This window comes from Peromyscus maniculatus, chromosome 3, assembly GCF_049852395.1.
Source record: "Peromyscus maniculatus bairdii isolate BWxNUB_F1_BW_parent chromosome 3, HU_Pman_BW_mat_3.1, whole genome shotgun sequence".
In the NCBI taxonomy this organism is placed as follows: domain Eukaryota; kingdom Metazoa; phylum Chordata; class Mammalia; order Rodentia; family Cricetidae; genus Peromyscus; species Peromyscus maniculatus.
Genome location: NC_134854.1, coordinates 161,054,131 through 161,079,621, shown reverse-complemented (window position 1 = coordinate 161,079,621; position 25,491 = coordinate 161,054,131). Strand labels below are relative to the sequence as shown.

General features: G+C 39.2%; 1 protein-coding gene across 5 annotated transcripts in view; it reads right to left on the bottom strand.

Moving 5' to 3' along the window:
* Positions 1 to 1,037: 1,037 nt before the first annotated feature.
* The window catches only part of Aebp2 (AE binding protein 2), a 50,185-nt gene continuing 25,731 nt past the window's right edge, over positions 1,038 to 25,491 (bottom strand). For 3 of the 5 annotated variants that reach the window (XM_076568136.1, XM_076568135.1, XM_076568137.1), the window contains exons 3-9: positions 24,773 to 24,880; positions 17,833 to 18,019; positions 14,745 to 14,869; positions 11,004 to 11,071; positions 9,402 to 9,515; positions 6,171 to 6,197; positions 4,125 to 5,643 (exon numbers count right to left, since the gene is read on the bottom strand). In XM_076568136.1, the coding sequence (XP_076424251.1) occupies positions 5,598 to 5,643; positions 6,171 to 6,197; positions 9,402 to 9,515; positions 11,004 to 11,071; positions 14,745 to 14,869; positions 17,833 to 18,019; positions 24,773 to 24,880 (675 nt within the window). In that variant the 3' untranslated portion in view covers positions 4,125 to 5,597. Of the gene's footprint in view, positions 1,285 to 4,124; positions 5,644 to 6,170; positions 6,198 to 9,401; positions 9,516 to 11,003; positions 11,072 to 14,744; positions 14,870 to 15,228; positions 15,274 to 17,832; positions 18,020 to 24,772; positions 24,881 to 25,491 lie in introns of those variants that run through there. The other 2 variants (XM_042274247.2, XM_015995374.3) reach the window with 2 other exon arrangements.

Here is a 25,491-nt window from a genome sequence, read left to right as displayed (position 1 = left end):
AGAGCTCCTATCTAGAACATGGAAAGAGAACACGACCTAAGTCATGAAAGCAGAAGGCAGGGAATGTGGGGGAGGAAGAACAAGGGAGGGGCAAATGGAATTATGATGTACATGAACGAAACCACAATGAAATCTCTTTATATATTAACCAAGATAGTTTTTAAAAGACAAGGTTGGTTTATCATACCATTTCTCAGTCCTAATTGTAGCTTACACCCAGGTAACAGCTTAGTTTTCATTAATGATGAGCAACAGCAAATTCTTTTTTTAAAAAATGTATATGTATTTGTGTAGGTTAAGTGCAAGAGTCCAGGAAGTGCTGGATCCTGTGCAGCTGCAGTCATAGGTGACTATGAGCAGCCATAATAGGCACTGGGAACTGAAATCAGGTCTTCTGCAAAAACAGTACACACCCTTAACCAATGTCCAACCCTCTCATTTTTAGAGTTTTCATGTTTTCAGCGTTTCTGATACTTGTCTATTTTTGACTGCGTTGTTCATTTTTTTTTACTCAGTTCAGAGCCACTTGTTATATTATGTGTGTGTGCTCCTTAACTGCAGTTTCAACCATATCCTTTTGTTCAGAAGTCAGATCACTGAGATGACCTAGCAGAGAGCATATGCTTTATGACAGACAAATGTTTTGACTCCCTAATGTCTACAAGATGGCATCCACCATGCTTGCACCAGTGGTCATCAATGAGGCTTCCCAGTGTTTGAAGACAATGCAAGAGGATACACACTGAGGACCTTAGAACCTTTCTGCGCAACATCCAATGGTGTTCCCAGCTAAACTATCTGCATTGGGCCCAAGAACCCAGAGCAGAGTCAGGGCTGGATATAACTCACTGGGAGATGGCTTACCTAGTCACAAGTACGACACTGGGTTCCACTGAGTGTACATGCATCAAAAGTGCAAGTCCTCATGTTTTCGACTCTAATGGTATTCTGTAGCTATATAAATCCCCCAAAACATGATTCAAGACCCCCCAAATGTAATCATCTTAAACACACACAAGAACCACAGCATCCAAATATAAATTTGTGAAATTTTTCTTTACAAGAAACATAGAAATCATTATAAAGTTGTAAAATTGTAAAAACAAGTTTTCTTCAGCCAAAGAATGTAAACAATGAAGGAAAAGAACATCACAATAGAGGAGTGAGGTTCTGCAGCCATGACGCTAGTTAGAGAAGCCACAGGCCAGGCAGGTCCTCAGGACAGGGTTACTGAAAACGCCAGTCACAGCAATGTCATCAAGGTCCTACTACTCTTAAAGGGTTCTGCCAAAAACAAGTATTTTTAATGAGATTAAATAAATCAAAATAATTACATTACAACTGCGTTTATGAAATGCAACATCAATAACCCATCACATTGAGGATGTTTAGATAGCCAAGCACAGGTCCCTTTCTTTATAAAGTGTGCATGTAAAGAAAGACAAAAATCATAAACCCTAACCTCAGCCCTAGTGTCTTCTGCCCTATAGCTCTCCACAGTACCTCACTACAACAAGCATTTTCCTCTTCACAACTCATTAAATGACAAACACTTCGAATTATTTTTTGTTGAGTATAATTCTGGCACAGACTGTGAAGGACAAACACTGAGGACAACTTCATAGTGATATTAAACACACATTTATCATCATCTTGCTCACTCTGTGAGAAGCAATTTGGTGTAGTGGGAAGGATACTGACCTAGAAAAAAATTCCTGCTCTAAACTGAACACCTTTAATTCCAGCCCTCGGAAGGCAGAAGCAGGCACATCTCTGTGAGTTTGAGGCCAGCATGGTCTATAGAGTGATTTCGAGGACAGCCAGGGCTACACAGAGGAAACCTTGTCTTGAAAAACCACCCCCCCCCAAAAAAAAAAAAAAGAAAATAAATCAGGATACAACATTTCATGCCTATATTTTAAGGCTATTGAGGCTCAAAAGTTAACATTAGAAATTACAAAATATTCTCACTTTTTATTACCAAGAAAAACTCTGCAAATGGTATTTATATTAAAGCTGCAATGCTGTAATTATGCAATGCCCTACACCAGGTCACAAGATTCAACAATTAAAGAAAAACATTTATGCATAAAATTTTCCATTTTTTTATCCTTTTATGAAATAGAAAAATATCTTAAATTAAAACTCCACAAAGTGCCACTCCTCTTTAAAAAAAAATCCCTTCTAAATAATATATGGTTTTATTATTCTTTATAAATAAACTCTTTATATATGTATATATTATGTATATATATTTCTGCCACCTGAGGCCTCGATAGATACATCAACATGTCAGGTTTTGCATTACAAATCTACAAAGACTAAAATTTGGTTTACATTTAGAACTTATACAAGAGTATTATAAAAATAAAAAAAAAATCAAAGCTGTGACTTCGTAACTACTCGAGGGTGCTTAAACTACTTCAGCCGCATTTACCCATTTTGATAGTCACTCGATATAAATATTATCTCACATCTCTTGTTAGCCATGAATCAAGAAAACAATTCAAGCCGGGCGTTGGTGGCGCACGCCTTTAATCCCAGCACTCGGGAGGCAGAGGCAGGCGGATCTTTGTGAGTTCGAGGCCAGCCTGGGCTACCAAGTGAGTTCCAGGAAAGGCGCAAAGCTACACAGAGAAACCCTGTCTCGAAAAACCAAAAAAAAAAAAAAAAAAAAAAAAAGAAAACAATTCAAAAGCAAACAGAACATGATTTAAACTATGGCAAATTCTACCTTGAGTATCTGCATATTTAAAATTTTATTAATATGTCTATTTACGTGGGGGTCGAGGGGAGAGAGGACAATTTCACAGAGTCAGTTCTCACACCATATGGATCCCAGGGATGGAACTCAGGCCATCAGGCCGGTAACAAGCACCTTACTTCTGAGCCACCTCAATGGCCCTACTTTGTTAATATGTATAAAAGAGACAGAAATTATAGCTATGAACACTTCTTCTTTCCTTTTTGGTTTGTTCTGACTCAGGGTCCCACTCTGGCCTTGAACTCTTGGTAATCCTCCTGCTTCGGCCTCCCAAAGGCAGGCTTAGTCAGCACACTCAGCTTTCTACTGTCAATGAGTTAGACACATTTGAAAATACTTGAGAGTTAATTATTGTCCACTTTATTTTCCTTTCATCTGAAATTCAGATTTAATGTGTAGCCACATTAGTGTATGAAAAGGTTTACTAGAAAAATAAAGAACTTTAAAATTTTACAATATTTCATATTCCAATATTCTTTTAGATAAAATCAATGTTACTTGTGGTTCAAACACAGAATCTGACTTAACAGATTCTCATTTAATCCCTGTAAGACAAAAAACACTTGGTAAAATGGTAGGTCCTCAACAATATAAGCAATCCAACATGAAAGTTCCACCCAAACACCTCAGATGCCTGTGGGAGTGCCTCCTGCAAAGTGTAATAAATGACCTCGGAAATTCAGCACTGTGTGCACTACCATATTAAGTGCAAATTATGTGGTCTATGTTTACTACTCCAAAATTTTTATTAGCTATACAAGGAAAGAACAAACTTTTTTTATAAAGCAGACACTAAATACCTCAGGCTTACAGACCCATAAGGTCTGACAATTCCAATATGCCACTGCAGGGGAAAATCAAGTAACAGATACGAAAATGACTAAGTGTGCCTATGGGCTGCAGCCTGTCCACTGCTGGACTAGACATAGATTTGGAAAAAGAAACATAATCCTAGGCCCACTACAAAATATGTCATATGTGGGCACAGGAAGAGCAGAGTAAGAAGAAATATTAATGAACATTACACCCTAAAATGTTCAAAGTTACTATCCAATCAGATTTGAATGTTTAAATATGTATACATACAAGTTATAAAAACTATCTTGCTTTACTTCATATTCTTTTTGGTGTGCTAGTAACAGTGTCAAACCCAAGTCACACCAGAACTAAAGGGACCAGGAACAACTGAGTACTCCGAGGCTAATCAACAAGCAGCAATGTGGATGGTTTTGACATCTAAAGGTTTCTTATACAGTGACAATGACCAATTTGTTATCTGTACACCTACAGAAAACGTTGGATGTGTATTTATTTCCAGATGTCATCTTAAAAATTAAATTGAATTGTTACAATTTGAAGCTAAATGTGATTTGTTTTGTTTTATTAGAAAAAATATTCAAGCAAAGTCTACAATCATCGGTCAATTAAGAATGACTTACAAGAACATGAGACAGTAAAATAAAAATACAGGTACAAACTATGTCGGAAACACTTCTATTTGGCAATGTTATAACAAACCAAAATTTAAAAGAAACAAAGGAGATTGCAGAGTACTTCGCAGGTATAGAATAAAACAAATGATGAAGTGCTTAAGCAAAGGAAAAAAAGATGAAGAACACACCGCTTTTCTTCTTTTGAAAATAGATTCCGTTTGCTACAGAGCACATCAGACGTCCATTCCAGAGTGTCCTCATTGGCAGTGCTTCCCCTTGTCCCTCAGCGTCCATGACTCACTCTGTGTCTACTCTTTACCCACTGCCCTGTTCAACCTCCAATACTTTCAGTACCTTCTGTGTGTGTGGTTTCTCTTTTTTAAGCAAATGAGAAATGATCTATGCATCATGGAACCTTTCCCATTTTGGAACCAAAGGTTTAGTTTTATATTTTTGTCTATCTTTCTTTAAAAAATTTAGTGTAAAAACTGCTGGTTTTCCTGTCATTGTAGGAAGTGAGAACTCCCGAGTGAGGAGTGCTTTCTGCAGTCTGACTGCACAGCACATGCTTTCCAGTATGTGCTCCCAACAGTAAGGAACAACTACCTCAGTCACTGTCAGAGGGGTGTGCCGTAAACTTCCATTACGGGTCTAGGTCCTCCCTCAAAGACTTCCTGGAAGGATGTCCAATGCTTTGTTCTTAGACATTAACAGTAGTACACAGTCCCTTCAGTCTGCAAAGACATCTCTTGTTAAAGGTGCTTTGTTAGCAATCCCTCTGGCAGCACTAGTGAGTTACAATTTCCTTCAATAGTATTTCTACCATAATATATACATTGACTTTCATGCCTCTAGAAAACATCTACAGTACATTTCATAATAGAAAAATATATTACAAATCTGCTGAATTATTTACAAGCAACACTCTATTATCTCTATGCGACATTTGTTTGATACAGTACTAACAAGTTACACATATTTCCATTTCTGTAAAGTTAAAAAATTCCATATGGCTTCTTGCGTGCCAAGCAAGAAAGTGATTTTATTTTCCTTTTCAAAACCAACTTTGGTGCATAAAAGATTCGGTTTGAAGATACTTTAAAAAAAATACATTTTTTTTTTTTTACATTAAAAAAAACTCAAAAACCAACACTTTCCTCAGGAAAAAAATTAGAGTCACAGGTTAAATGAAAATATGAAGGTTATTCAAATAAGTTGAATTTGAGGTTTTTTTCAAAAACCATTGACAAGAGTGGTTATGTAGGTAAATATAACACACTGTACCCCACAAAAGACCCTAGTCCTGAAAAGGGAGCCAACAGACATACGGCAACACTCTTTTAACAGTAATTCTCAGACCTAATTCGATAGACGAATTTTTAGTTGATTGCAAATGTCGTTCACTGTTTGCTTAAATACAAATTGAACATTTTTCTTATCAGAGTTCTGCAAAAGAACACAAATGGCAACCAATCACATCTATTTATCATAACTGAAAGATTAATTATCTCCTGATAATTTTCACTGTCTAAATACTTTCTTTTAGGACTTCCAATCAATGCACACTGTCAAGAAGAATATCTTACAGTGCTTTCGGTATTTTTAAGGGCAATTGTTTGCCTTTCCAATAAAACTATTGTAATCACTAAGGGGAAGAAAAAAAGCAGCTTAAGCAGCGAGCATGCAAAGCCTTTCAGAAGCTGTTCAACTGAGTTGCCAGAGAGTGTCTGCGCAGTCTCCCACAGCGCCATTCCATGACATGTGGACTACAGTAATATATTAATATACTCCACAGAAGACCTACTTCATTCACAGAATGTCCACACTAAGCATAAATATTACTCTAATACTGGACTTAAAATAAAAGAGGAAGGAGGGTGGCTCTAATGTGCAACTTTCCCTAAGCCCATGGTCAGTGACTAAGACTGCAGGTGGCCCCGCTCGTTTGCTTTATGTGTTTATGTGTGTTTTACCTCTTCAACCTCTTCTGCGGCATGGTTCTAGAAAAAGAAAAAGAAGAGAAATTCTTTATTCGGTTGAATCAAAAAAAAAAAAAAAAAAAAAAAAAAAAAAAAAAAAAACACTGCGTACTTCAAAAGAAACATTAAGGACTCGAACACGGTGGTGGTGACAGGTCATCATAACAAGGTATTTCCAAGTGCCACTGCATGTCTTTAGTCCCACTACTCAAGACTTGAGGCCGGGGTATTACTTGACCCTAGGAGTTCCAGAATATCTGGGGCAACACAGAAAAACCCTGTCCCAGGAAACAAATATGTATACTGAAAGCAAAAGTAATTATTCCTAAAATATACAGATATAATGATTACAAATTTATTTACATGGCTTTTAATAAAAATCTGCAATCTGATAACATTTCTATTTATCAAGAGTTCCACATCTAACATGCATTTTCAACTACTACTTTTAAATGTATATTTAAATTTCAAAGAAATGTTCTTTATAGTCTGTCTCATTCTAAGTGAAGTATATATCTTCTAGTGGAACAGTAATACTTCATTTTGACATGTATATTAGCAAGCCATCATTCCTCAAAAAGAAAGCGGAAATAACTGTTTTCCCAGTCAAAATCCAGACACTGAAACCCTAATCTCACACCAAGAAACCATCAAGCCTTTATGACTGCACCAGAAGAGAAGAAGCACCAAAGACAAAATTCAATGTTAAGGTTTGGGGTGTGTTTCATTTTGGTTGGTTGTTTTAACAGTTAACATACAAGCCCAATGTGATGAGGCATGCCTGTAAACCAAGTACTTGGGAGACTGAAGCAGGACAATGTGGAATTCCAAGATAGTGTGGGCTACACAAAAGCACCTAAGAACATCCTCGTTTCCCAAGAAACTTTTAGTAAAGAAAAACAGAAGATTCACCTATTTTGAACCAGCCAACCTCGTTTCTATCAGTACTTCTGAAAATAAATTCTAAATAAATTGTGTGAGGAAAGAAGAGGGAGAAAGAAGAGAGCAGAAGTATGGAGACTCATCAAAACTGTCAATTCTGAAGACATTCATAACCAGTTCTACAAGCAGACTAGCTCTCCCAGAATACTGCTCTGCTAGGATGCCAGTTTCAGGTATCTCCCCAGAGTAAACAGGATCAAATCTAAGTTAGGTATCAGTAAATAAACACCCAATCATCCTTTGAAGTATGGCATTCCATATTCCTGATCTGATTTTTCTCAGTCTTCTCCCCTTTATAGCCTACCCATCTTCAGAGAATATGACCCCTGCAATACAGCACCTTCCAAAAAAGACATTTCATTTATAAAGGGGAGTAGGGAAGGCGCAAGAGTCCAGATCCTCATGGCAAGGCCCATGAGGGTTAAAACTTTGCTCTCAAAAGAATGTCTCGGGCTGGAGAGATGGCTCAGAGGTTAAGAGTACTGACTGTTCTTCCAGAGGTCCTGAGTTCAATTCCACATGATGGCTAACAACCATCTGTAATGAGATCTGGCACCCTCTTCTGTGTACATAATAAATAAATAAATCTTTAAAAAAAAAAAAAAAAAAAAGGATGTCTCAAGAAAGAATGCTGATACACTGAATGGCACCACAAACAGCAGAGTCACAGAAGGAACAGAGCCTTGGAAGGTGTTTTCCATTACTACAAAATGAACCCATCTTAGGGATAGGGATATAAATCAGCTAGTAGGATGCCAGAGCCCCCTCAGTTTGATCCCCACTACTCCAACCTACACCACTCCAAATTAGCTCATTTTATGACAATGAAAAATATTCGGGGTGGTGGTGGTAGCAGTGGTGGCGAACACCTTTAGTCCCAGAAGGCAAGTGGATCTCTGAATACGAAGGCCAGCCTGATCTACAGAGTGAGATCCCGGTCAGCCAAGGCTAGAGAGAAACCCTGTCTCAAAAAACAAACAAAAAAGATTCAGGGATTATCGGTATTATCTTAATTCTGCCCAACCCACTCTCATGAGAAATACATTAAATGTATCTTCATTCTAAAAGTATAAAGTCGAGTGCCTTTTTTAATCACTGGTTTAATCACCGGAGTCGTCTATGTTATTCGCATACAGCATGTGTGACCTTGAACAGATGAAGTGGAATCCCACTGCAGTTTCCAATCTATGTACAGAGACAATGACCCCAGAGAGGCTGCTATGGTGTGTATGAGGCAATCACAAAAGTGACTGATCACCTAAGAAAAACTCATGGCTGTTTCTCTTCCTAGCACAACTGTCTAGAACAGCCAGGTCAACCAAGCTTAGAAATTGCAGTCTCTGAAGTACTTAACAAGCACGCTGCTACTTAAACTGCTCTTATGGAAAATTTGGGGAGGAAGTAAGTGAAGTACATGGTATTTAGAACACAATTGGTTTATTCTCAGGCCCACAAAACTCTGATTTAAATACAGATAATCGTATCTTTTTAAATTTAGGTTTATGTTCATTAACATGTACGTGTATATACCTGAGTGAATGAATAGCACATGTGTACTGGTGCCTATGTAGCCAGGAGGTGTCAGATCCCCTATAGCTAGACTTACAAGCTCATGTGGGTGCTCAGAACTAACCTCAGGTCCTCTGCAAAAGCAGCAAGTACTCTTAACTCCCAAGCCATTTCTCCAGCCTCAGAATCACATTTTAAAACAATTTAAAAATATTGGTGTTTCATAATTTAAGCAATCCAAAATAAATCTAGAACTAAGCTTGCATATAAACTTTATCAAATATTGTTTCTGGATCCTAAGACTTAGCTGTTTGTGACATTACATCCACACTTTTAAAAAGCATAGAGGGCCAATGTGCTATAATGCCCCAAACCCGCGTGGTCAGGCAGCACCGACCACACAGCAAGTCTGGGTAACGAGCTATAGAAGATCCTGTTCCCACAAGCCCCTCAAAACAAAAAACAAACAAAACAACAACAAAACAAAAACAAAAACAATTTCTAGAAAGTCTATTGGACAGAGAAATCCAGCACAGGTTGATTGTCTCAAGTCCAGCAATCTAGGTAATTCTGAAGGTAGAATCAACATGATTTTGAGCATTCTGATCAAGAATGCTCAATTAGTCATGTCTAGGCAAAAACAAAACAAAAACCCAGCATTTTGGATAAAGAGTAGTCAATATATACTGAAAAATAAATACCAACTTACCCAAAATTTAGAAATTTTCAAAATAGCAATCAAAATGTAAAGTATACTGTCACAAAATAAATTACCTGTAAATGTTTGGGTCCAACAGCAAGGCAGTATCTTTGGGTAGCTTTGATAAATGAACTACTTTAGTTTTTAACTGATGTCGTTCACTTTCATTCACCCACACATCTGGCAGACTATGAATAAAAGAAAAGAAAAGCCAAGAATTTATAGTTATCCTCAACTTTTTGTTCCCGTCTTCACACTCCCAGGCCTTCTCTGACAGGACACCTGTGTGCTTCTGCAAAGACAGATGTGTCAGGCCGTCTATTCGGGAGCCAGACACAGACTGCAGCACATGTTCAATTTGGGGTGTAGGGTGGACTGGGAATTTGTATAGCCTGGCTTCTAACTAAATGAAATTAAGAAAAAGCTAACTTTCTTCGCTAGCAAAGGAAAACTCCATCAATCCATGAGCTCTGGAGTACAGTGAATACCAAGAGTACCAAGGAGGGGCCTCTCATGCAACTGAGCCCACATGAAAGGAAAGAAAATAAAATGTATGTATGTGAAATGCATGTATTCTGAATTTGAAGATATTCAATCCTACAGAACATTCAAAGTACTTTGATATATCTGTATTGGACAATTTCCACAATAGTGGGATTACAAAGTCATTTAAATTTGACGTTCTTTTAAAGATTTGTTTTAATTTTATGTGCATGAGTGTTCTATCTGCATGTATGTCTGTGTACTATGCATGTGCCTGGTGCCCCAAGAGACCAAGAGGGTGTCTGGAGTTATAAACAGTGTGAGGTGCCATGTGGGTGTTGGGAATCAACAACATCTCCTCAAAGATCAGAATCAACAAAGAATAAATTTTAAAATATATTCTTTAAAATCAGTATCAAGCAAGGAATGGTACTACAAGTCTTGACACAGAAAACAGAAGAATTGGAACTCAAAACCTGCCTGGGCTCCATGAAACCTGGTCTCAAAACCCCTACCCTCCCTCAAAAAAAAAGTAGTGTAAGACAGACATAGTAGCTCACATCTATAATCCCATCAATCCCAGAGGATCATGAGTTCACTGACATTGGGTTATATGAAGAAACCTAATCTAAAACAAAATCTTCCCTCATAGCATGGGTGTTATCCAGGTAGCAACTTTCTAGATGAACTTAAGACCCAGTCCACAAAGACAGTCATGCTGGCTTCGTAGCATGGCCAAGCAACCATGACAGGAGGTCAGAGGCTGCAAAGGAGAACCCACTGCTACCATTTACTGAAGGGGCATCTATCAAGCTGCCCCTGAAGTTACACACATTGACGAGTGCTCCTCTCAGCCCTCACCAGAAGCTTCCTGATGAGGTAAGGGCAGTCAAAAAGTATAAAAAGCTCCTAGAACGTTCAGTTGCCAGCTTGACAACTCAAAGCACAGTACAGTACAACTCAATTTCTCTTATGATTTAGTAAGTTAAATAATTTTTACACTCAAGACTTTAAGAGACAGGGTTTCTCTGTGTAACAGCCCTGGTTGTCCTGGAACTCGCTTTGTAGACCAGGCTGGCCTTGAACTCACAGAGATCTCCCTGTCTCTACCTCCCAAGTGCTGGAATTAAAGGTGTACACCACTAACGCCTGGCAAAATAAAATTTCTTACACACAGTATTTCAAATACTTACATGTCTTCAGGCATCCAATGAAGCAAAAGCTTTATCTTTCCAGATTCTTCTTTTCTCTTAGCTATTACCTAGTAACATTACAAAAGAAAGGATAAAAAAACTATAAAACACCATTTTTCAATACTATTAAGAACCTGAAATGGCCATACCCTACACAGGAAAGGCACTGTTACCCCAAAATTCGTATCGTTCCTGCTTTGCAGACTCCAACCTCTTCCCACTACATTGAAATCGCCACATGGCCTGCACTTACTTGAAAATACCAAACATATACTCATAATTAAAAAATAAATAAATAAATCTTGTTTAAATGTTAGAGCAACTAATGGCTGTCAAGATGGGTCAGCTGTTAAAAGCACTTTCTACAAAGGCTGAGATTGACACTTGATCTCCATGGAAGAAAGAGAACCAACTCCCAAGTGCCTTCTGATCTCTACATGTGTGGACGGATAGAACAAAGAAGAAACAAACAATAAGTAAAGCCAGAAACCAGGCTGCCCTATAATCCTAGGCAAGAGGGTCAAGGTGTTCAATGCTATCCTTGATTACATGGTTAGCTCCCAAATAACCCAGGCTATAGGAGACCCAATACCGCTGCAAAGAAAAAGATCTACTTCACAATTGAGACATCTGTCTGCCTGGGTTTCTACTGTTGTACTTGGTGGGCCAATTCATCTTTAGGACTACCTATCTAGACAGTGCATCAAACCACTGTCATGTTAACCGTCTGAAAACCAAGGTGACACCTGGTGTTGAACAGCTCTCCAACATCCACTCTGACATTGATGCTTTAGTGTGCTGTCAATCTCTGTACCATGTACCAAATTCCCAAATAAATACTGTAATGTTATTCTGAAAACATACAACTAAAAACAGAACTTGAAACAAAAAAATTATTTCCTCTGTTATATACAAGCTTGTAGTTGAATAAATGCCCTAATTTTAGACTTGGCAATTAATAATAAAACTCAAAAGTAGATTTGGGGATACTAAAACCCTACAAATGACAGAACAAGCAGGCACAGTAACCCAACTGGAAACTGGGGTTCTGCTGACCTCTTCTGGAGAAAACTTCTTTTAAGACATGCATTAGCACATCATGTAAGCAGTCTAAACTGTTTCATAACCATTGAGGTTATTTCCTTCAACAGTTAACAATAGGCAAACTTACATTTACAGGCCCTTCTGCTCATGTACTTAATGGTTTGTATCACTTGTTTCTCAATCACTAAGCATACAACATACACTAGAATGTCCTTAATTTTCCCACATTCTTAACCTTATTTCTTTTCTCTTGAAGAAAGAAGACTCATATTTTCTTCTATAGTGAGCCTAAATATTATCAACAAAATGATAGGGATACTTCACTTAATCTAATTGGGGTTATTTACACGCACAACGCATATTGGAAAAAAAAAAAAACCCATTAACCGAAGGGGGGAAAAAACAAAAAACAATGGGAGCATGCATGTGTTCAACACCACACACCTCACACACACTCAATATAAGGTTTCTTCCTCAACTGCTTACCATACTATTTCTAAATAATTTTTTAAGGTCAGGCTTGGTGAAGCACAACTTTTTTGTTGTTGTTGTTGTTGTTGTCAAGCTTGGTGGCAAGTACCTTTAGTGAACCATCTTACTGACCCCAAGTTCCTTTTCTCCCCTTACAATCCTTACAATCAGCATATAAACCAAAGTTATAAATCTACACAAATTAAAAAAAAAAAAAATTAAGTGGGGCAGTGGTGGCACATTGGGGATGCAGAGGCAGGTGGATCTCTGTGAGTGAGGCCAGTCTGGTCTACAGAGCGAGATCCAGGACAGCCAGGGCTATACAGAGAAACTGTCTCCAAAAACAAAATCCAGTAGATTCAATAGGATGGGCACAGAAGCACGGGTGAACTAGAAAGGTGACAGATAGCATGTTCTGGCGATGGTTTCATTGCGTAGTTACATCACTTGGTGAGTACTCAACCTCACTGACTTTCCCACTTGCCTCTCGTGTCGTGTATCTGACTTCATCCCCTCCGTTTATACTCACTACCTGAAATACTATAAACAGTGTTTTCCTTACTTAACCTCTCAAAAACTGAAAGCAAGGAATCTCATTATAGGAGATGAAGTGAGATGCCAATCTATGATCAATTCCAACAATGAATACTTCAAACCTCCATTTTGTTGAAATAGAAAGCAAAATTTCTTATTTCAATAGCATATTTCATATTTCAAAATGAAAACTAGGCTAGAGAAATGGCAACTGGTAAAGACATTTGCTGCATAAGCCTGGAGATCTGAATGCAATCCCTAGAAACCATAAGGATGGAGGAAAGAACTGACCCCAAAGTTGTACTCTGACTTCCTCACATGCATCACAGCACATGCACTCATACACATATCATGACTCTGCACAATCAAGATTTGTGTGTGTGTGGGGGGGGGGGGGGAGGGAGGGAGAGAGAGGGAGAGAGGGAGGGAGGGAGGGAGGGAGGGAGGGAGGGAGGGAGGGAGGGAGGGAGGGAGGGAGAGAGAGAGAGAGAGAGAGAGAGAGAGAGAGAGAGAGAGAGAGAGAGAGAGAGAGATGCCCACAAACCACAAGAGGGTGTTGGCTCCCACAGAGTTGGGAGTTCCAGATGGCTATGAGCCACCTGACATGGTGCCAGGTCCTCCACAAGATCAACAAGCATTCTTAACTACTGAGCCATCTCTCCAGCACCAATAATAATTTTAAAAGCCAAAACTACACATTCATTTTCCCAAGAATTCAAAATGCCAGAAGTCTTATCTAGAGACTTCTTTGCAAAACTACACCAATTTAAAAGTGACTGGAAAAGGACTAGAGAGCCTCTTTGGCTACTGGCTCAGTGGTTAAGAGTGTTTGCTGCCCTTGAAGAGAACCTGAGTTCAGATACCAACAACCAGGTGTCAGTCACAACTGTTTGTAAATCTAGTTTCGGGATATCTGAACTTCTCAGACACCACATACACATGGTGCAGAGATGTACATGCAGGTGCACACACATACACATGAGAGGGAGGGAGGGAGGGGGAGAAGGAGAGAGAGAGAGAGAGAGAGAGAGAGAGAGAGAGAGAGAGGGAGGGAGGGAGGGAGGGAGGGAGGGAGGGAGGGAGAGAAAGGACAATAAAATGAGTTCCTAGCTAACCACAAACTAAACTGATCTTATAGCTTTGTTTTTCCAAACTGGCTGGCATTCAGCTTGTTCTGGGTTGAAAACCTAGCCCCAAGAAAAAACGGCTCTCTATAGTGTGGTGGCCAGGCACAGTTCTAGAAAACTGGGTTATACTTGTGAAACAAAGCACATTTAAGTATCTCTTCCCGCCTCACGGTGATTTGATGACCTCCATTATACCCCCACCCCCAACCCTGCCTGTTTTTTGGCTTTTGGTACTAGGGACTGAGGATTGAATATAGGGCCTCATGTATGTTAGAAACATGTTCTATCACTGAGCTATATATATCCCTATTCTTCATTTTGAGTAACTCTGCTTCCTGGGCTGGTGTTATACTTACTCTATAGCCCAGGCAGGCTTTAAACCCAAGATCCTCCTGCTTTAGCCTGCAGTGTTGGAATCATAAGCATGCATTACCACATCTAACAAATTTTGTGACGGTAACAAAATTTCCTAAACTTTGAGCAATTTAGAAATATAATCGTGAAAACAAACATATACTCTTTTTCCCCAAATCTATATAATTTGAAAGAAAACCAGAATACTTACAGTACTATGAAAAACAACACTGTGTCCCTTCCCTAAACTTTCTATATGAGCCGAGAGGTTAAAGCATATGGCTCGATGTCTTATGGCATCCAGTGTTTGTGCATCGAAGAAATCATGTGGTCGTGCTAAAAGTCAACAACAAAAAGAAAAGTTAAGGACCGTTTAGAAAACTTCAACAGTCTGTCAAATGCTCAGGTATTTCCCAAACCCAGGAGAGCAGTGCTTTAACTGGAGGGATTAACAAGTCCTGCCCAGTGTCTAACTGCATGTGCCTTTGTGTTCAGGGTAGAGCTCTGATAAGGTGATGACAGGCAAAATTCCAATTATCAATGAACACAACAACTCCATTATCCCAGCTTTTTAGCCTCACACTCCACCATTCCACACTCCAGCAGCTTTACTTTTTCATAAAAATCCCCAAAACCAACTTGGATATCCAGCAATGACCATCTCCACCTGTGCAACAAGGAGACTTCAAACTTACCATGTGATTTCATGAACATTCTATTTTTATTTGCTATATCTCCACCTGTGCAATAAGGAGATTTCAAACTTACCACGTGATTTCATGAACATTCTATTTTTATTTGCTATCAAAATCTTTCCAAATTTGCAACAGAGGCAATATTATGCCTAAGCTTTCAACCAGTATTTCCTTGATTACAAATAAATGTCCTAAGTTTACAAACAATTTATGAAAAAATTGCACACAAAAATTTAGGGTGGCACCTATGCTGCCAGTCAAGTCTTCAATGACGGAGGGCTCAAATAATCCTTTCCCATCAGTCAGACACAAGCCACTGCACTCACGTAACTAAAATCCTAGGGACTGAAGCCAGAGCCTCCCATATGTAAGACAAGACCCTATCCCATCAATACATTTCTAAATAACAATTAGTCCATCACAGTCCCAACCAGTTCTCAACTGTGGAAGTGTACACGTGTCTTAACCTTCACTAGATTGCTCCTTTCTTTTTGTCTTTAATTTCTGAGATAGTCTCACTGTATAGCCCAGGCTGGCCTGAAGTGCCTTACATGGCCCAAACTGGCCTCAAACTCACAAAATAAAACCACAGTTAAGCCAGGTTCAGCAGCTCACTTTAAGCTCTTGGGAAGAATGAGCACATTGTCAGGAGTTCAGGGCCAGCCCAGGGATTGTACCAAGATCTAGTCTCCAAACACCCACAAGTGGTGGTCTCTAAGCAGTATCTCAGCATTGTGGGGAGATAACCCTATTTCTCATCCAGCCTTGACTGGATGAGGAGAAAAAGAATGAAGTTACGCTGTAGTTCTTCTATTTAAAACCTACGGTGAATGAAGTAAAATGACTGAAATGAGTAAAATGCTAACTAACTAAGGATTGCTCAGTAGTTCAGTATCCATGTACAGGACACACGTTTTAGAGGAAAAATGGAATTCACACCACAGCATGTTTGTCTGAACAATGGCTCCCAAAATTGCATGTCTTATAAAGTTTCGAGAACAACATGCATTCATTCTCTTCATCCACACCTGTCACTGGTACTCAACCCATCTCAGCAGCTGGCCATACCAGAAACTGCAGATGAGAGCAGTTTCTCCTCAAGCAGCAGATATGCCAATCCTAAACACGACTGGAAACTAAACTGCATCCACCTTCACTTTCTAAGAATGCTGAGCAGGCAGGAAATGGAATCAGGAGATCAAGAGTTTGAGGCCAGCCTGGGCTAGGCTGAGAATGCCTTAAAAAGAAGCAGAAAAGGGGACCTGGATTGGTGGCACACACCTATAATCCCAGCACTGGGGACCTCTGTGAGTTCTAGGCCAGCCTGGTTTACAGTGAGACCTTGTCTAAAACAGAGTAGCAAATTGTGTAAGCATTGCTAGGTAACAGGAACAGTGAATAGACTTAAATGATGATACAGTGTGAAATGAGTAGGCAAGCTCCCCTGGGTTTCCAGTACAATATTAAGTAAGCAGTTTTCTTTTTTTCATTCTTTTACATTCATGGCAGAGGGAGGTACATATCATTGCCTCGGTGCATGTAGAGGTCAGAGAGAAGTCTAATTAATTCTCTCCTTCCACCATGTGGGCTCCAGGGATCAAACTTATACCATCAAACTGGTAGCAGGATGACCTCTGCATCAGCTCCTGTCTCCAGGTTACTGGCCTAACTTCTCTCAGTGACAAACTATGTTATGAAACTGTAAGTGGAAATAAATTCTTCACCAAGTAATTTATGGTCGTGGTGTTTAGAACCGAACTAAGACAGCATGCAAAGATATTTTTACTTTAACAGTAGGAAACAATTTAGTAAAAACAATTTTTTTTCCTTTGTGATCAATTCATTTGTTGAGTCTAACTTTGTACTAACGGAACTATTTCAGTGTTTTAGAGACCAGCTTATGGGCTGAGACTTGCATCTGCCTTTTTTTCTATACCCCAATCAACCAAGAGTAAAGTGAGGAGAACTCACTGGCTTCCTATTTCACCCTTGCAGGGCTCCCTTTCACAACAGTATTCCTTCATTCCTTCCTTCACTCACCCAATGCACTCCACCCACATTTCATCAGTCCAGATTTATCGACCAGTAGACCCAAAGAATCAAGCATGGTACCCTACAGTCTCCATAGTTTCAAGGTTAATTCCTACCTTCAGTACCGTATGACTACCATCTAATTATTTTAACCCTAAATATCAAAGGAGTATTTTATAACCCAGTAACTAAGAATATCATCTTCATATGTTCATGCTGCAAACATACAATTCACACATATTCTATACTTTGGTTGATATTTACTTCTGACATGCTCAAAATTTTCTAAAGTATTTGTAGAAACAAACACTGTCATGCTTTAAACTTTCTTAATTTATAACAAATCAAAGTACCCCTAGTATCTAATTCTCTAAACATATAGTTTGTAATCTAAGATCACATACACTTAATACTCCTTTAGCTTCTACAAACATTTCTCACTAGATACTCATGCTGACAGGCAGGTGCCGTATATTATTTCCCATAGATATCAACAAGCCAAACTCAATACTAGTAAAACTGGTCTTGCTGAAAGCCCTTTTCTACACAGACGCTTTCCAAGTGAACACTTACGTAATGAGCGCCGTCTTTTGTTCTTTAGTTTCCTCCTCTTGTTCATTCCAGCTTTAGAAGGAGATTCTTCTTTGGCCTTTGGCTGGCTAGAAACTTTTGAAGAGTTCTGCTGACTGAAGTGTGTGGGCACATGGCGAGCTAGCCCTCCCTGAGAAGCAAAGCTGGCATTGCAGCCACCAACTACACACTAAAAAGAAGAAAGAAAAGGCTGTCAGGTTACCACATAGACATGATCAGAACTGAAGGCCAAGGATGTTTTCAGCAGTAAACTACGGCACAACAGAACTACAAGATACATGAAGCATTTCTTTTACAAGTTCACTTTAAAAACAAATTATCCAACAAGTACACCACTTAGCAGTTGCTTGGCTGTTTCCAAATTTAATTTCACTGCTTTCTCCACTATACCAAGACAAAACCTAAGGGATCATCTTTCAACAAGAGATGATTTTGAATAAACCACGTTTATAAGCAGGGCAGGAAACTGTCTGACTCCCTAGTGGTTACTCCAATTTCTAGATATTGTTATTTATACTGGATCTCCCTATGAAGCCCTAGCTGGACTAGAACTTACTATTAAGACCAGGTTGGCCTCAAATTCAGAGACCCTCCTGCCTCTCTCACCAGAGCACCAGGATTAAAGCCATGCAACATCATCAAATATATAAACTAACCAGCTGGGCGGCGGTGGCACACGCCTTTAATCACAACACTTGAGGAAGGATGGTATCCACAGAATCTTCAGATGCCTCCCTACTTTTCTATACTGTTTTAACAAGTAGAAAAGACATTTAAAAATAGAATTTTAAAAGCTTTATGTATTTGTAGACTTCTAGATCTAATCTCTGTTGGAGAACATTCTCATAGATCCAATCTCCTTAGTTTTTTACTTGAAAATAAACTATAAATATGCAATTAGTAAAGTTCAATGCTAAACATCCAAAGTACCACCCGTTTTTTACTTGAAAATAAACTATAAATATGCAATTAGTAAAGTTCAATGCTAAACATCCAAAGTACCACCCTACATGCCTCCAGGCTCTTCTATCCAATATACTACGAACCCTAACTTCGGAAAAAATTCAGCACAATCTCCTAATTTCCTTCAAAGTACCAAGATGTGTTCTCACCTGGGCCTGCCATCATACCTTCAGTGCATACATACCCCAATTCACACTTTCAATGTCTCCTGGAAATATGAATACCCTTATGCATATATATTAAGCCCAGAACATCTTGTGAACCACAGACATATCTGTGTACAGTAGTGGGAATGAGCAGATGAGTACTTACAGAGTCTATAAAATTAGGGGCAGCCCAAACATTCAACAAGCTACCTATACAGTGCTAATAAGAATGGCACCTAGCGTTATCATAGGAGTCTACACTCACTTTCTGGGTGCTCAGTAAACGAGAAAGAAGAATGACTTGAGATATCAGTGCAAACACATCCCAGGATCCACAATCATACAAGGTACAAGAACAGGGACGAATAAAACCAACTTCCTGCCCAGAAAGGAGATCTATGAATTCAGCAAGACACACAAAAAAGTGATAACTGAAACAACAGCAGAGCCACATTCATGTAATGGGCTGGGTGTGTAGGTCAGTGATAGATCCAAGCACAAAAGCTTTGAGTTCTACCCTCAATATTGCAAAAAAGAAAAATTAAACCAGCCTGGAAGGAGTGGCCCACGCCTTTAATCCCAGCACTCGGGAGGTATAGGCAAGCAGATCTCTGAGTTCAAGAGAGCCTGGTCTACAGAACTAATTCCAGGACAGCCAGAGCTACACAGAAAAACTGTCTCAAAAAACTAAAAAAGAAAAAAACAAAATAAAATAAATACATAAAAATAGTAGAACAATCTTATCAATTAGTAAATTTAAATTTTCAAAGGTGTCAACAACGTATAATTAAGAAAAAATAGCATGGAGCTGGAGAGATGGCTCAGTGGTTAAAAGCACTGGCTACTCTTCCAGGAGCCAGGTTCAATTCCCAGCACCCACATGACAGCTCACAACTGTTTGTAACTCCGGTTCCAGAGGATCTATCTGACACCCTCACAGGCATACATGCAGGCAAAACACCAATGTACATAAAATAAAATAAAAATTATAAAAAAAAAAAAGAAGAAAAGAAAAACTAACCTATTCAACATATGATTTTAGCAAAGCAGGATATTCACTTGCAGAAGAATGAAATTAGACCAGATGTCTTTCCTGGCAAAAATTCAAAAGACCTTCATTTACACCTGAAATTCAAAACTGCTAGCAGAAAGCACTTCAAAATAAGCATGGGAGGTGAAAAGGTGGATCAGTTGGTTAAATCTGACTACATACACAAGCATGAAGACCTCAGTTTAGACCCTGGCCCACCGATACACTCCAGGCATGAAGGCATATATCTATAATCCTAACATGGAGACACAGACAAAAGGATCCCTGGAGCTCATGGAGCAGAGTAACCAAACTGGTGGGATGAGGTTCAATAAGAGACCCTAGGTGGATGGAGACATAGGGATGTAGCTTAGTAAGCAGAGTGGTTACACTGCACAAGCAAGGCCTTGGTTCAACCCCTAGCATCTCACTTCTAAAAGAGAAGCAGGATCAGGCATTCAAGGTCACCAGCACTAGGAGTTCTAAGCTACAACTGAGCTATGAGACACTAACTCAAGGAAGAAGGAGATGAAAAGCAATCAAGGAAACACCCATTGTCAACCTCTGGCCTAGATATGAACATATATGCCCTTCACCCACACACATAGGCAGAGTCTTTTTTTTTCCTGAACAAGACTCTAATTAACACAGGATATAAACTATAAAAATTAAGCACCACCACGTGGTGGAGGTGCATGCCTTTAATCTCAGGCAGAGACAGGCAGAGATCTCTTTGAGTCCAAGCCCAGCCAGGTCTACAGAGCGAGTTCCAGGACAGGTTCTAAAGACACTAAGAAACCCTGTCTGGAAAAATAAAAACCCTGACAATCAGGAAAATAAGATAATGAACTATATCCTCCACACATGCTCCAGCATGTACACAGACATACTTATATACACATAAAATTTAAAAAATGTTCCTGTCTGGAGAGATGTCTCAATGCAGCAACTGACTAGCACCCACATTGGACAGCTTCAAGAGATCCAATGCCCTCTTCTGGCCTCCACAGGAACCTATAGGCAAGTGCACGGGTGTAGCCACAGACAATAAAAATAATAAACACAAAGCTTTAGTGAGGCTTGGTGGTACATGCTTTTAATCCTAGCACTTGAGGTTAGAAGGAGCAGCTCTATGAATTTGAGGACAGCCTGATTTTATAGTGTTCCAGGCCATCCAGGGCTACACAGCAAGACCCCATCTCAATAATAATCTCAGAGTGGCCTCAATCTCATGCTGATTTTCCTGTTTTCAGCTTCAAAATGATGAAGTACAGAAGTGAGCCACTGCAGCTGACTCAATAATTTTACACATTAATTAACAAACCACCTAATAAAAATCAACAAAATTTTTAAATGGCTAAAGACTTAAATAGGACAGAAACAGAGCACATGCAAATACTCAGTAGCATCACTCATGGGAAATGAAAAGAGAGCCAGACTTGCCTCATGCGCACAGGTCATGGGGTCATACCTCTGGAAAGATCAAAATTTAAAGCTACAATGAGGTAAGATTACTCAAACTTCTTAGCCAAATCACAAATGCTGGTAATATCAAGATACTGTGTAGCAAAAAAAAAAAAAAAACAAAAACCCACAAGTGCATGTGTAAAATCCAAAGGTGGGTAGAAGATGTCCATAGGCAGCTTAATTAATAGCAAGTAAAGATCAGAAACAATCTACAGACAATGAGAAACAGGAACAAACAGAAACACTGTAGTTTAACCCTTCTGTGGAACCTAACACAATTTTAAAGAAAGAAAGAAAAAAAAATGCTGCTTCATACAGTTTCAATTAATCTTACCAATAACTGACTAAATGAAAGAAAAGAAAATAACTAAATAAAAGCCGAGGGCTCATACAACTGTGGCACATTAGCAGATACCAGAACAGGACAGTGACCTAGGACAGGTGACAAACCGCAGAAAGGGAACAGAGTTTGGTGGTTAAGAGTGGAATGTCGCTCTCAACATCTGTACCTAGAGCTCCTGGGGAAATCCAACTCCTTCTGGTCTCCAAGGGCAACTACACTCAGGTGCACTGATTTTACACACACACACCAGGGTGGGAGTGAGGGTAAGGCATGGTAGCACATGCCTTTAATCCTAGCACTCAGGAGGCAGAAGCAGACAGATCTCTGAGTTAAGAGGTCAACCTGCTCTACATGGAGACTATCTCACAAAATACAAAATAATAATAATTTTTTTAAAGGCCAATTTCCTAAAGGGGACAATCTGTTCTTCCTTATTCACCTTTCTTCACAGTGCCTGGTATATGCACTATCTAGATAGCACTGTTTTACTCGTTTATAGAATTCCTAAGGAAGGACCAGGAAAAGAGTTTGATTTGATGAGTACATGCTATCTACATGTGTTAAATTATCAAACTGAACTCAATCAACAGAGAATATACTATAATAAAGAAAATACAGATTTCTGTAACACAGGAAAACTTCAAGTTATACTCTAACACATTCCTAACACCTTTAAAAACAGCACCTTAGCCAGGTCATGGTAGTGTGTCCCTTTCACACATTTAATCCCAGACCTTGGGAGGCAGAGGCAGACAGATCTCAGTGAGTTCGAGGCAAGCCTGGTCTACAAAGTGAATTCCAGGACAGCCAGGGCTGTTATACAGAGAAACCCTGTCTCGAAAAACCAAAGCAAAAATAAACAAATAAAATAGAAATAAAAACAGCACCTTGCCTATCTCCAGTGGGAGTTGGGCATGGTGGCACATGCCAATCAGATCTCTTGTGAGTTCAAGGCCAGCTTAGCCAGCCAGTTATATAGTAAGACCATTTTTTAAAAAATGTCATTAATAAATAAGTAACCATTTCCCAATCAAAAGAGACATACATTAACATAATATAGGATATTAATAGGATAAGTATGTTACAGCACAAATTAGAACACTGTATTTAAAACAGCTCAGAAGAAAAACACAATATGGTTCATACTCAATGGCAAGGCATGGAGTACATGCCTGTTATTGACATTCAGGCTGAGGCAGGAGTTTTGAGAACAGCCTGGACTATATTGGGAGTTTCAGGTCAATGGATTATATATCAAGACCCACTCACAAAAAGTAGAGGGGGAGGAGGGAAGGAATCTCATTTACCTGTTCTTCCATTAAAAAAAAAAGCTGAATTTCTGAGACATTAATGAAACAATACTAGTAATTATATATGCAGGAAGAAGATAGTACAGAATCAGCAGAGTGGAACAAGATTCCTAAAGATAACACAGCCAGGACAGGAGGAGGGGTCCTCACCATGATGCCCAGACAAGCTTCAATTTCCTAGGTTCACACACAACACTTCTGCTTCTTCCTCCCAATTCCCCAGGCCTATAGACATGTGCCTCTGGCTCTGAATGTTTCTAATACCTTCAACTTATTCATGATTCTCTTTTTAAAATAACTCAAGAATGACTACATTCTTTGACAAAACTCAAAGGAAATTTCTTGCATGATACTCGCTTTCATTCTGGTTTTAACAATTAAACTTAATAGTGATCCTTTAATTTCTGTGACATATGCATGCCATAATTAGAAAACAAAGTATTTTGTTATATTTCAAAAGTCAAAAGAATTCTTCCAGAAACTTAAAAAAATCCATTTATATTCTAGTTTCTTTATTCCATAATAGTATTATCTTGCTAATAAGGTTTATGCCTCTGACAAAGAGACAACAGTCAGACCACAAGGTGTAGTTGGCTATATACATGGCTTAACATTATCTGGCATTTGCTGTTTTATACTAGGGGTTTGTTTGTTTGTTTGTTTGTTTGTTTGAGACAGGGTTTCTCTGTGTAGTTTTGGTGCCTGTCCTGGATCTTGCTCTGTAGACCAGACTGGCCTCGAACTACAGAGATCCACCTGGCTCTGCCTCCAAAGTGCTGGAATTATATGGTGGTATTTTATTTGTACTGAAATGTGATTTTAATTGTATGTTAATAAATAAAGTTGCCCTGGGGTCAGAGCTATTAGAGCCATAGCAAGAGCGTGGTGGTTAAAAGAGCTAGGTAGTTTCTGTGTGTTCAGGGATACAGCCAGTATGGAAACATATGCCTTTAAGACCTGGAGGGCGGTACTTACAGGCAGTGACGAGGCAGTCATGTGTTTGGGTTTACAACCAATGAGAAGGCAGAACAGAAAGACTATTTAAAGACAGACAAACAGGAAGTAGCTCTCTCGGGGAAGCTAGGAGCACTGCAGGAGGTAAGATTTTAGCTCTGAGCTCTGACCTCTCGGCTTTCTCTTTTACATTGGCTCTGTTTCTTATTTTAATAAGATGATTGGTTACATCTACAGAATTAAAATAGGGTTGAACCTCCACCGCATTTGCTGTTTTAAAGGACCCTCACCTAACAGTGAATTTGCTGTTCTTCAAACTGAATTTTATTACCTTTATTTCCAGCTACTTTTGGTATCTAAGCATCAATAAAAATGTTAAAACAAAGGGATCTTTTTCATTCTTTAGAAGACACTGGGGACAAGTCTGTGGGGAAAACGCTTGCAGGACCCTGTGTTTGTACCTCAGCACTGAAAAGAAATGTTTAGAAGGGTCAAAACATGCTCATTATACAGATCAGCCAGGCATGGTGGCTCAGCCTGTAATCCCACAACCTGGAGGCCAAGGCAGCAGGGTTGCCAATGTCAAAGCCAGCTTGGCCTACATTAGGAATTCCAGGATCATAAGAGCCAAGATTATAGTGAGCCCTTACCTATAAAAAGAAGGGAGATGAGTTCCCAGTGTGGCCTTATGAGGCTCACGCACACATACCTTGAAAGGTTTGTCTCCACTGTGTGTCAGCATGTGCCGCTGCAACCAACTCTGACTGGTTGACGGGGTGTTATACACCTTACAACCTTTCCACAAGCAAACAAACACCTGTTAAAAGGAGAACAATGGTCACTCATAATTTCAAATATCATGAAAATCTTCAAGTGATAAAAAGCCACTGGCTGTGCACTCAATTGAACAATTCAACTCTAGTTTCCCAACAGGGAGTAGTTCTGCCCCACTCTCAATGCTGGGTCCTTTTCCCTCAGTAAGAAACTAACAGACTCCTCAGGATGAAGACACATATAAGATGACAATCTCCACCCTTACTTACGTTTCTATAAAGAATTTGCTACTTCTCAATACTAGGAAAATATGAAAATGGTCAATAGACATTAACTAGTAGATAAGCTTTTAACATCAAAAGAACAAGTCAAAAATTACACTTTACATAAGTCACATTCAACTTTCTAGGTTTTTTGTTTTTGTTTTTCTTTTTTTTTTTTTTTTTTTTTTTGGTTTTTCGAGACAGGGTTTCTCTGCGTAGCTTTGCGCCTTTCCTGGAGCTCACTTGGTAGCCCAGGCTGGCCTCGAACTCACAGGGATCCACCTGGCTCTGCCTCCCGAGTGCTGGGATTAAAGGCGTGCGCCACCACCGCCCGGCTTGTTTTTGTTTTTCAAGACAGGGTTTCTCTGTGTAGCTTTTGGAGCCTGTCCTG